General features: G+C 38.0%; 1 protein-coding gene across 7 annotated transcripts in view; it reads left to right on the top strand.

Moving 5' to 3' along the window:
- The window catches only part of Col19a1 (collagen, type XIX, alpha 1), a 330240-nt gene that overhangs the window by 75237 nt on the left and 241562 nt on the right, over positions 1–13441 (top strand). For 5 of the 7 annotated variants that reach the window (XM_006495645.4, XM_006495644.4, XM_006495643.4 and 2 more), the window contains exons 10-11: positions 1799–1843; positions 4458–4502. The exons of the other annotated variants lie outside the window; for them this stretch is intronic. In XM_006495645.4, coding sequence (XP_006495708.1) covers positions 1799–1843; positions 4458–4502 — 90 coding nt within the window. The remainder of the gene's footprint in view (positions 1–1798; positions 1844–4457; positions 4503–13441) is intronic. 7 annotated transcript variants of the gene reach the window in all.

Genomic DNA, 13441 nt, shown 5'->3' with positions numbered 1-13441 from the left:
CACTCCAGGCACATGGTATGTAAAAGCTTGCAGCTAGCTAAGCTATCAGCACTCCTTTTTCTACGAAACGGGTTGCTGGCAGTGTGAATACCGTGTCATTGTGCTTTGGAGGATTATATGTGGTATCTGGTGATCCTGAGTAACTTGCAATATGATATAAAATATTATATTGGATCAACTGAGGGAAATAATCTGCTTCTTAGGGACAAGTGGGCATACTTCAGTGATGAGTAATGTTAGAGGCTCCGTTACCATAGAATGTTCTTTGGCATCAGATACTAAATGCGATTTCCTTATCTCTTTATCAAATGTCACTGCAGCTTTCTACTAGTCTTGCCGGTGCATCAGGTCAAGAACCATACTAACTTTCAAGAGAGGAAATGCTTAGTACACTGATAATTATGCTATTTTCGATGCTTCCACATCTAATTACATATCTCAACCAAATTTTGCCTGTACTATGATAACAGCAGTTATACTATAGAGTACTTTGATAGTTAAATCAACAAAGAAAACCCTTAACTCTTAAAAGAAAGTGTGTGCATGTATCTGTCAATACACTTCTGGTGAAAAAGAAAAAAAAGAAACAGTAAAGCTTTCCAAAAATGTATTAGTAATAAAATTAAGACCTCATTATTGAGGCAGAGTATCTCATTGTTGTCTTAAAATGTGAAGATGTGGTGTTTCTCTTCATATACTTAAACTTCCTTTAAATAATTGTTAGAAATGATATCTGTGTTCTAGATAATCCTTAAGAACTGTTATTTTCTAAGTGAATTTTCTAAATATTTTACAAAAATAGAGCAGATCATATTTTAAGCTGCCTGAATCTCGACACTCAGGAGCCAGAGTAAATTCCTAGACTCAAGTAAACGCCTGAGGGTCCACGGAGAATGTATCCACCCTCCCTGAAGTTTCTCTTTCTGGGTGGTGTACTATTCACAAAGCAGACTTGTCAGAGCGATGACCAAGAATTCCAGTAATGGAACCTGATAGGCATCTGCTAAAAACATTTACGCCCATGACAGGAGCCAGACAAGTGGAGAGGGAACTGTTTCATGCAGAATTGCCTTGGTATGCCTTTAGAATTCAGATCCCAGTAATCAACAGATATGGATAACGAAGTAAGTATTTTCACATTGTGACAAGAATATCAAGATGTACGTATATATCTCAGATTAGGTAAGAAGATACCTATAAACCACAATTAAATTGGTTACCAGGGACCATGTAGGGAAGCCACAACTGAAGGGCTACACCCCCATCACTGTGTAACAGTCTATAGAAGATGATTATGAGAATGGTAACTCTCGATGAATTTGTTAGCAAATCCTACCCAATAAAAGCATTTACTCTTGTACACAAGGAAAAGAGAAGGAAGGAAAGAAGAAAGAAAATATTGAAGGAAGGAAAAGGAAGGAAGGAGGGAAAGGGGAACAAGGAAGGGAGGAAGAGAGGAAGGAAAAAAGGAAGAAAAGGTTAGATTATTAAATAGCATTTGGAACACAGGATGTAAAACCATTGAGCACTTACTTGAAATGTCAGGTTATACTACAAGTTGGATAACAATAAGACTGATCCTTAACATCCCAGAGCCTCCATACACTCCCCCATTCCTTTACCTTAAAATTTGAGGTGATTGCCCTGTACATGTGACATGACAGAAATTGGAAGCCCAGATGCACAAGAGATATCCAGGAGAATGCTACCTTTCCTCATACTAGAGGGTGCCCCTTTTTGAGGGTCTTTTACAGTATCATTTGTGACTAATGACATTCATTTTGGTTACTCTTTTTAGGGTGAACATGGCTTAGATGGTACTCCAGGATTACCTGGTCAAAAGGTAATGAGTTTTTGTAAATGTTTCTTTCAAAGTAAGCTAATAACCCAGATTTCCAAGGAGGATTCATAGAAGTCTTTCCTTCTTGGAGACCCTTCAAGGAAACATTCATTACAGTATTAGTGGCATGCTTCCCCAAGAATCAGTAGTTATGCTTTCTAAGAACCATGGGCGACTTAGAGGGGCACCAGAAACACTTTGACTGTTATCAGTCAGAGTGAAAACTGGAAAAGAATTTTTCTGCAGCTGTTTCCTATTTGCACAGGTTGCGTTTCTCAGATTGGATTAAGCAAAAGTATTTATAATGACCTAAACTTTCTGGCATTACAAGGATGCTATATACACAAATAAGCTCTTCAAAACAAAACTTTCTTTGCTTTGGCCTGGGTAGTGCAGACCAATCATCCTAGCTACACAGGAGACAGACACAATAATATTACAAGTTCACAGCCTGCCAGCCTATAGTGTGAGCCTAAGGCCAGCTTGGACAACTTGATAAGATCACATCTCAAAATGAAAAGCAAAAGGAAGGCTGGAAACAGTTCGGTGAACAGTTCTTGCTTAGCCAGTAGGAGGCCATGAGTCAACCGCCTACATGGGAAAAACAAACCTGCAGAATGTCACATTCATATTCATCATGAATGAGAACTTTAACACCATCCAGGGTGAGTCTCTCAGTGCCTGAGATCTTTCTCATCACCAAAATTCATTTCCTCTCTATTCTTTACTATCTATTCAGGGATTGCTTTCTCTGGAAGCAAACTTGACTGTTTGTGCCAAGCATATTGAATGCACAGAAACTAATACACTCCAGATTCCAAGAGGGAAGTGGAGTAACTTTAGGTGGGGCCACCTGTCATGATACAACTCAGACAATCTCACCTTGAGGGAGAGCATCATTGGTGAAATTTCAGATGTCCCCTCAATGCCAAACATGACATTACGTTCCAGTGACGTGTTAACCGGTTTTAAAGGCAAAATGTCTGAAAGCACTACAGAGGTAGGTTTTCTTATATGTAGTTGGCAATGTCATTTGAAAAGATACACTTCTATGTATAGTTACAGCAGCTTTTAGGAATGTTTCCTTACATGGCCCCTTAGAGAGAATGAGGTTAGATTGGGAGGCATGAAATGGCATGCTCTGAGTGTTGTCATAGCAGTTCTAGACCAAGCCCAGTGGGACAGCATGTTCTGTATCTTCGAGCTGAGGTGCAAGCCAAGGGATGTGCGGATTTATCTGCTGGGAAATAGTTTTGGACTTTCCAGCAGCTGTTTGTGGTGGCCACATCTCATTCTGACAATGTGGCTGAGGCACTAGGGACATTTAACAGCTTCAATGTCAGCTTGAATTACCAGATGGAGTTAAATTCTATACTTTAGGGGAAACACTATTAAAAGAAAGGTAGTCCCATGCACCTATGAACTAATCTATTGTTTTCTGTTAATGTTTTGAGGCAAAGTGAAGCAAAAAAGATTATTTACTTATGTTTCAAAACACACATATATTTTAATGTGATTGTATTTGTATGCTAATAAGAGCTCACAGTCTTAATTAATGTAGATTTTAATTAAATCACATGCCACTTTATGGAGGCATTGAAAAAAAAATCTGAGATCTGAAACTTTTCCCCTTTAGCTACGTATGCTGGCATATGTTTATTTATTATCCCAGCAAATAATCGTAATGGAGGTAGGAAGATCTGGAGTTCATGAAAGGCCGTTGTGAGCTATATCATGAGTTCAAGGACAGCCTGGTCTACATAATATCTTCTCTCAACAAACTTAAATAGAAAAATAAAAGGAACAAATGAAAATATTGGTCTCTTATGCCTGTACACTCAGAAGATACTGGCTGGATGCCTTAGACCATGACCCTCAGTGGGTGCATGGCAGATGTGACCATCTCTACCACTCATCTCACAGCTATGCAGCCGTAGCTCCCTGGCATGTAGGAGACTTTCAGCATTTACTAAATTTTTGATTGTAATGTGATCAACCTATTTATGTCAAATTAAATCTGAAAATAAACTTATGACATTAGAAAGGAATCAGGTGAGGAAGAGATGCTGGTACCTTCTAGATTTGAAGGACAAAATAGAGAATGATCCCTCTCTTTGTGGCTGTGAGTTGCATGAGCAGGACAGAGAGAAACCTGGGGCTGCAGGCAGGTGGACTTAGGACGCCAAGGTTCACAACTAAATCCACTTATTATGAACTTCTCATTAGATGCTCATTTTGTGGAAGGTAGAACTCAAAGAAGTCTGTCTTCTATATTTAATGAGATGCTAGTGAGAGCAAGAATGCAAACTCAGTCTGTGCCATTTAATTCAATTTTCAAAGCAAATGACAATGGTAGAATCCTCAGAAGCTAACTTGTGGGATTCTTGGCTTTATGAGGTGAAATTTTCTAGAGGGTAGGGAAGTATTCAGAAAGCTGTTCCTTTAGTATTTTGCATTATTCAGACTTTGTTTTGTTTAATATTGGCTTGGAGCTTCACATCTCAAGGAACTATTTAAGTGAGTGATTATTTACTGTTAGAAATATCACCATTATTATGAAAAGTCTATGAACTGTAAGTCTGTTCCTATTACTATACACCATGCTCTTCATTTACAGGGAGAACAAGGACTTGAAGGCATCAAGGGAGAAATTGGTGAAAAGGTATTCCTTTCCATATGCATTTGTAAGGATGAATTATGCTCCTGAAATAGCTTCATGTGACATTTAGCTCCTAATATTCTATAAGACACATGAAATAATTTTATAGTGATGCTAAAATATTTGCATCACTTAGAGTAGTCTTAGTATATTGGTGATTGACAGAAGTAGTTCTAAACTTACTTAGTGGTCAAGTTTCCTTATTAAGTGTATTTCATTTATACGTAAAAGATGCAAAGATTTATTGAGCACTGTATTTTTATGTTATGGTGTCATTGGTCCACTATGGCTGATGACTGACTAAAAGATTCCTAGTATGGACACTGGTCATTGGATTTCTTTCCTGGGGGTAGGGGTGGGGTGGGATTAAGAAAGCAAAAGAGCCAACTATAACAGAAAAGATACACTACCCTAAGATCAGAATTATTCCAAAAGATTTAATGGAGGGACGGTTAGAAGGTATGAGTGATATATAAGAAACTCAGAAGACTTTAAAGTGCCTTGGGTCACATTACATAAGACTTGTTAATGCCACGACGTTACAGATCCAGAGTCAGAGAAAAGTGTGGTGAAGGCTTCGGGCAGGGGCTGAAGGAAGCCCTTTTTCCAAAGCAGTCAGTCCCAAGTGTGAACCTTGACAGAAGAATCTCACTCTGCCCTGAACTCTTGTTGGCTAAGCAAGCATAGCCAGTCGGGTGGATGTACCCATGAACATGGGTACCCTGGGGCTCAAATGGTGGATGGTAGTTCTCGAGGGGGCAGGCACAGATGTCATCCCTATAACTCAAGGATCATCACACCATCCTCTCACAAAATTGAACTCTGCATTTTATACCTTTAAGCAGTGTTATATTTTATAAATAAATAAATAAATAAATAAATAAATAAATACTAAAGACATCTCATGGACCTCAAAAACCATCTAAACAACCATTCTTTTACAAACTTACAGCTTCAGCAGGTGGGGTAAATGATGTCAAACTAGCCAGTGTTGCTTGCTTATGTTTACCATTCTTGGCAGTGATCAGTTATTTGCATCTTCTATAAGTATTTATAGAGACAATGAGCATCTTCCATAATTACAGGACAAATTACACACATTGTAAGCCTCATGATAATTACTTTTCTTCACTGAAGTGAGAGAGAGCACCATATAATAACCATGCAATTGAGTAAAAATTCCATTAAAATTACAACCGTTAAAAAGGGTCTTTTAGAAATCTCTTGAATATATATATATATACATATTTATATATATATATATTTGCTTTAGAATAATATGTATTATCAGGCCATGCCTTTTGGACTTATTTACATGTATTTTTGGTTCCTTAGTAGTATTATACTTGTAGAAATAAATAAAAGTAAGCAATGTATAATATGCTTTCTATAATACCTTTAAAATTTGGTTATTTTGTTATTCTTTGAATATAGCTGATGTTTCATGGTAATAAGTGGATTCCCACAGACTGAACATGAATGAAACATATTATGTGTATGCATTACAATGCTATAATAAAGTCCATTATGTATAATTAATATGTTAATCAAACATTGAGAAAAAGCACATATTCAGTGTACTTTGCTTCTAAGTCTTCCCTTCTGCTTTCTCGTGTATATTGACTGTCGATCCATTTATCTGAAAATTTCATGGTTTAGTTTGTTCTTAACATCTGACTAAAATTCTGTTGTGTATATGTCTCACATTTTTCCTTATCTGTCCATTAGTGAATAGACATCTAGGTTGATTGCAGTTCCTAGGTAGCAATGAACATGAGTATATAAGTATCTCTGTATTAGACTATAATGTCCTTTGGGTAGCTGTGAACAGCTACCACTAATGATAGATATGAGCCTTGCATGTGATTGAGCCAAGTCATTTATATGGTGAAGCTTATCTTAAGGGGTGGTTAGTTCTCCCCAAAACAGTTATTTATCAGATAGGATTCTCTAAGAAGACAGGTTCTCTTTTATAAAATTTACAATGCCACATGATAGCTCATAACTGTAACTTTAGTTGTAGCACCTGCTCTCTGGCACCTGCAGGCACCAAGACCACATGTGTTGTACATAACATACATACATTCATACATACATACATACATACATACATACATGTAGGCAAGACATCCATACATAGAAAGGATTTAAAATGAAATTGAAAGTTTGGCTCTGCTAAACCTGTTGTAAAATTCCAGACAAAGAAACACAGTTGTATCCATTTACTGAAGGCATATTTTTCCTGAAGTGCAGTTGGTTTAGATTTACTCATGAGTGATATTTATTCATGAGTGGTCAATATCTCTCTCTCACACACACACACAAAGTACTAAAGTGAACAAGATTTTCAAATCTCTTAATAATAAAGGTAAAAATTAGTTCTTTTTGGAGACTGAGCCTGGGGGTGTTGAGAGACTGCAGCACCCAAAGCACCCGTCAGCCTTGAGTGTCCACGATGAACTGGTTATAGGGACTCGTGTCTAGGCTTATGGGAATTGCCTGTTTTTCACTATGCTGTTTGTTGATGTTTTCTGCTCCCCCCAGGGTTAGGCTAATAACAATGAAGAAGCTACTAAATCAACAAATGCAGGCTCGCAGGCTCACACTCTCTTAAAGTCACTGCTGAAAGACTAGACCTTGTAAACGGCTAGTGATGTGATTTTTATTGTCCTGCTGCTACCAGAGTCGTCTTTACATGCTGAAATTCCACAAGATATATGTTTGTAAGTCAGAAAATCATGTTTAGCCCACTATTCCTCTGGCTTTATAAACGCTGCATGGATATTTTTTACTAGAGAGTATCTGCTGGAAAAATACTTCACTGAGCCCCATTTCTAGTTGGCTCCCTTAAATGCACACTATTTAATTCCATGAAATGTGTAACATTCAAATAAATAAAATTACAAAAATGTATTTATAATCTAGAACTATATGCCTAAACATACATGTACATGCATATGTACATATTCACTTTAATATTTGAAAACTGTATAGATTCATTTATAATTAAGCCACGTGTTCAAACATTCATAATCTTTAACCAGCAATCCACATCACGCAATTTTCATGTTATATAATTCAAATTTTCAGATGCCAGCTTCACATGGAGTGTGTGTGTGTGTGTGTGTGTGTGTGCACGTGTGCATGTGTGTGTGTTTGAGTATGTGTTCCTATTGTTAATTCTATTAATGTTGAGTTAACTTGCATTAGTTACACACACAGGAGGTTTGTTTCTTTCTGGTGGCTGCTTTTGATGTTTCAGTAGGAAAGACAGACAAAGCTTAATAGAAAACGTCTATGCACTTGGATTGGCCACTCATGCTGGACTTGCGTCAAGTGAAAAGGCAGTATTGAATCCATTCTCGCTGTTCTATTGACTAGTATTTGTAGAATTAAATTGTAGCAGCATCTTCAGGTTCTATGTCTCACATATAACAATGATATGTAAATGCAAAGCTAGTAAGTGGGGTGGGGGTGAAGTTGGTAGAATTTTGTCCATTTATATCTGACAGATTATGACATATTTAATTTATAACCAAACTTGAGAGATGAGATAATATTTTTATACCAGTACCAGAAATAAATATCACTCGTGAATAAATAACTCACACACTTACTTCTAACAGTATTTATCATGATTATACCTAATCAGGAAATCAATAGTAATTATTTGCCCCCCCCCTAGGATCTATTACCCAGAAAGCGTGATCACCTTAGCCTATTGTTTATTAATTCTTGACATGTTAAAGGCACAAGGAAGTTGAGGAACTGAAAAGGATCCATGAGCTTTGGCCACATAAAATTGAATGAGAAAATAGCACAAGGGTAATTTATGCAATGTTTATTGTCTTTTCTTTGGGACATTCTACAGCAGAATTTTAGGTCACTCAATGAGTCTCTTTACCCAAATGGAGAAGTCCACACTAGCTGAGACATCGTACATCCTTGTCAGTGTCTGCCAGTGTGTACACCGATGGTAACGGTGACGAATTAACCCACATCACCTACATTTTATGTAACAGAACAGGGGCATGTGCTTCCAACCTACTCAGTAGCATTCCAAAGAGAAACTAGATTGACCACCTCTTGCAGTACCCATGGCAGCCCGTGATTGGCGTAAATGTTCCTGTATGCTGCTTTCTAGATCTAGATCATCTCTGCTATGCTATTTGTGTGTTCTTTACCGTAGGCATTTCCTTTATAAGATACTCAATTCCTATTTAACAGGATAGTTGTAGGAATTTAAAGTATGTGTAACAAATAAAAGCTACTCTATAAAAAAGTGATTCAGCACCGGGCATGGTGGCGAACACCTTTTAATCCCAGCACTTGGGAGGCAGAGGCAGGCAGATTTCTGAGTTTGAGGACAGCCTGGTCTACAGAGTGAGTTCCAGGACTGCTAGTCTTATACAGAGAAACCCTGTCTTGAAAAACAAAAACAAAAACAAAAACAAAAAAAGTGATTCAGCAATAGCCAAACTATGAAACATATACAAAATATTGATATTTTGAGAGAACAGGCTTGACACAATTAATATCTTTAGTTTTTAAATTTTCACAGTGTTAACTCCTAAATTTCCTTGTAAACAAGCAAGCAAAATATTCAAGAATATCAGCTCATGTACAAAAAAATTACTCCAAACCAGTACCAGTGTAAGATACCATTGATATGTTTAGCATGTTTTTGCATGACTTAGCTTAGTGATTCTTCAGTCACATTGATCTCGTCTGCTTTGTTCAGGTATCACTTGCATGCTGGCATGTTGGCTGAGGGTAGCTAGTCTACGCTGGATTTTAAGACACTGTGTCTTTATTCTAGATGCACACTCTCATTCCCAAAGCTATCATAGACTTTTCTCTAGGCCAGGGTCCGAAAGAAAGAAAGAAAGAAAGAAAGAAAGAAAGAAAGAAAGAAAGAAAGAAAGAAAGAAAGAAAGGAAGGAAGGAAGGAAGGAAGAAAGAAAAGAAAAGAAAAGAAAAGAAAAGAAAAGAAAAGAAAAGAAAAGAAAAGAAAAGAAAAGAAAAGAAAAGAAAAGAAAACCAACAACAACCACAAGCCATTTAAAGACCTTTTGAGGCTCCTTCTTCAGATCTAGCTGGGTTCTGTTAAAAAAACATACAAACAAACAAACAAAAAAAACCAGGTCCTACACACAGTCTGGGTTAGAAAGATGTGATATTGCACCCACCCATCTTTTGGTTGTATGGATATATGCAGGAATGGCAAGTAGCTAGATTTCATAACAAATATAGCACAAATGAGATAAAACTCTTTTTTTTTTTTTTTTTAAATTTTTTTTTTCCATTTTTTATTAGGTATTTAACTCATTTACATTTCCAATGCTATACCAAAAGTCCCCCATATCCACCCACCCCCACTCCCCTGCCCACCCACTCCCCCTTTTTGGCCCTGGTATTCCCCTGTACTGGGGCAAATAAAGTTTGCAAGTCCAATGGGCCTCTCTTTCCAGTGATGGCCGACTAGGCCATCTTTTGATATATATGCAGCTAGAGTCAAGAGCTCCGGGGTACTGGTTAGCTCATAATGTTGTTCCACCTATAGGGTTGCAGATCCCTTTAGCTCCTTGGCTACTTTCTCTAGCTCCTCCATTGGGAGCCCTATGATCCATCCATTAGCTGACTGTGAGCATCCACTTCTGTGTTTGCTGGGCCCCGGCATAGTCTCACAAGAGACAGCTACATCTGCGTCCTTTCAATAAAATCTTGCTAGTGTATGCAATGGTGTCAGCGTTTGGATGGTGATTATGGGGTGGATCCCTGGCTATGGCAGTCTCTACATGGTCCATCCTTTCATCTCAGCTCCAAACTCCGTCTCTGAAACTCCTTCCATGGGTGTTTTGTTCCCAAATCTAAGGAGGGGCATAGTGTCCACACTTCAGTCTTCATTCTCCTTGAGTTTCATGTGTTTAGCAAATTATATCTTATATCTTGGGTATCCTAGGTTTGGGGCTAATATCCACTTATCAGTGAATACATATTGTGTGAGTTTCTTTGTGAATGTGTTACCTCACTCAGGATGATGCCCTCCAGGTCCATCCATTTGGCTAGGAATTTCATAAATTCATTCTTTTTAATAGCTGAGTAGTACTCCATTGTGTAGATGTACCACATTTTCTGTATCCATTCCTCTGTTGAGGGGCATCTAGGTTCTTTCCAGCTTCTGGCTATTATAAATAAGGCTGCTATGAACATAGTGGAGCATGTGTCCTTCTTACCTGTTGGGGCATCTTCTGGATATATGCCCAGGAGAGGTATTGCTGGATCCTCCGGTAGTACTATGTCCAGTTTTCTGAGGAACCGCCAGACTGATTTCCAGAGTGGTTGTACAAGCCTGCACTCCCACCAACAATGGAGGAGTGTTCCTCTTTCTCCACATCCTCGCCAGCATCTGCTGTCACCTGAATTTTTGATCTTAGCCATTCTGACTGGTGTGAGGTGGAATCTCAGGGTTGTTTTGATTTGCATTTCCCTGATGATTAAGGATGTTGAACATTTTTTCAAGTGCTTCTCTGCCATTCGGTATTCCTCAGGTGAGAATTCTTTGTTCAGTTCTGAGCCCCATTTTTTAATGGGGTTATTTGATTTTCTGAAGTCCACCTTCTTGAGTTCTTTATATATGTTGGATATTAGTCCCCTATCTGATTTAGGATAGGTAAAGATCCTTTCCCAATCTGTTGGTGGTCTTTTTGTCTTATTGATGGTGTCTTTTGCCTTGCAGAAACTTTGGAGTTTCATTAGGTCCCATTTGTCGATTCTCGATCTTACAGCACAAGCCATTGCTGTTCTGTTCAGGAATTTTTCCCCTGTGCCCATATCTTCAAGGCTTTTCCCCACTTTCTCCTCTATAAGTTTCAGTGTCTCTGGTTTTATGTGAAGTTCCTTGATCCACTTAGATTTGACCTTAGTACAAGGAGATAAGTATGGATCGATTCGCATTCTTCTACACGATAACAACCAGTTGTGCCAGCACCAATTGTTGAAAATGCTGTCTTTCTTCCACTGGATGGTTTTAGCTCCCTTGTCGAAGATCAAGTGACCATAGGTGTGTGGGTTCATTTCTGGATCTTCAATTCTATTCCATTGGTCTACTTGTCTGTCTCTATACCAGTACCATGCAGTTTTTATCACAATTGCTCTGTAGTAAAGCTTTAGGTCTGGCATGGTGATTCCGCCAGAAGTTCTTTTATCCTTGAGAAGACTTTTTGCTATCCTAGGTTTTTTGTTATTCCAGACAAATTTGCAAATTGCTCCTTCCAATTCGTTGAAGAATTGAGTTGGAATTTTGATGGGGATTGCATTGAATCTGTAGATTGCTTTTGGCAAGATAGCCATTTTTACAATGTTGATCCTGCCAATCCATGAGCATGGGAGATCTTTCCATCTTCTGAGATCTTCTTTAATTTCTTTCTTCAGAGATTTGAAGTTTTTATCATACAGATCTTTCACCTCCTTAGTTAGAGTCACGCCAAGATATTTTATATTATTTGTGACTATTGAGAAGGGTGTTGTTTCCCTAATTTCTTTCTCAGCCTGTTTATTCTTTGTATAGAGAAAGGCCATTGACTTGTTTGAGTTTATTTTATATCCAGCTACTTCACCGAAGCTGTTTATCAGGTTTAGGAGTTCTCTGGTAGAATTTTTAGGGTCACTTATATATACTATCATATCATCTGCAAAAAGTGATATTTTGACTTCCTCTTTTCCAATTTGTATCCCCTTGATCTCCTTTTGTTGTCGAATTGCTCTGGCTAATACTTCAAGTACTATGTTGAAAAGGTAGGGAGAAAGTGGGCAGCCTTGTCTAGTCCTTGATTTTAGTGGGATTGCTTCCAGCTTCTCTCCATTTACTTTGATGTTGGCTACTGGTTTGCTGTAGATTGCTTTTATCATGTTTAGGTATGGGCCTTGAATTCCTGATCTTTCCAAAACTTTTATCATGAATGGGTGTTGGATCTTGTCAAATGCTTTTTCTGCATCTAACGAGATGATCATGTGGTTTTTGTGTTTGAGTTTGTTTATATAATGGATTACATTGATGGATTTTCGTATATTAAACCATCCCTGCATCCCTGGAATAAAACCTACTTGGTCAGGATGGATGATTGCTTTAATGTGTTCTTGGATTCGGTTAGCGAGAATTTTATTGAGGATTTTTGCATCGATATTCATAAGAGAAATTGGTCTGAAGTTCTCTATCTTTGTTGGATCTTTCTGTGGTTTAGGTATCAGAGTAATAGTGGCTTCATAAAATGAGTTGGGTAGAGTACCTTCTACTTCTATTTTGTGAAATAGTTTGTGCAGAATTGGAATTAGATCTTCTTTGAAGGTCTGATAGAACTCTGCACTAAACCCATCTGGTCCTGGGCTTTTTTTGGTTGGGAGACTATTAATAACTGCTTCTATTTCTTTAGGTGATATGGGACTGTTTAGATGGTCAACTTGATCCTGATTCAACTTTGGTACCTGGTATCTGTCCAGAAATTTGTCCATTTCGTCCAGGTTTTCCAGTTTTGTTGAGTATAGCCTTTTGTAGAAGGATCTGATGGTGTTTTGGATTTCTTCAGGATCTGTTGTTATGTCTCCCTTTTCAGTTCTGATTTTGTTAATTAGGATTTTGTCCCTGTGCCCTTTAGTGAGTCTAGCTAAGGGTTTATCTATCTTGTTGATTTTCTCAAAGAACCAACTCCTCGTTTGGTTAATTCTTTGAATAGTTCTTCTTGTTTCCACTTGGTTGATTTCACCCCTGAGTTTGATTATTTCCTGCCGTCTACTCCTCTTGGGTGAATTTGCTTCCTTTTTTTCTAGGGCTTTTAGATGTGTTGTCAAGCTGCTAGTATGTGCTGTCTCCCGTTTCTTCTTGGAGGCACTCAGCGCTATGAGTTTCCCTCTTAGAAATGCTTTCATTGTGTCCCATAGGTTTG

This window comes from Mus musculus, chromosome 1, assembly GCF_000001635.26.
Source record: "Mus musculus strain C57BL/6J chromosome 1, GRCm38.p6 C57BL/6J".
NCBI classification, from domain to species: domain Eukaryota; kingdom Metazoa; phylum Chordata; class Mammalia; order Rodentia; family Muridae; genus Mus; species Mus musculus.
This window is presented reverse-complemented; position numbering and strand designations above follow the sequence as displayed.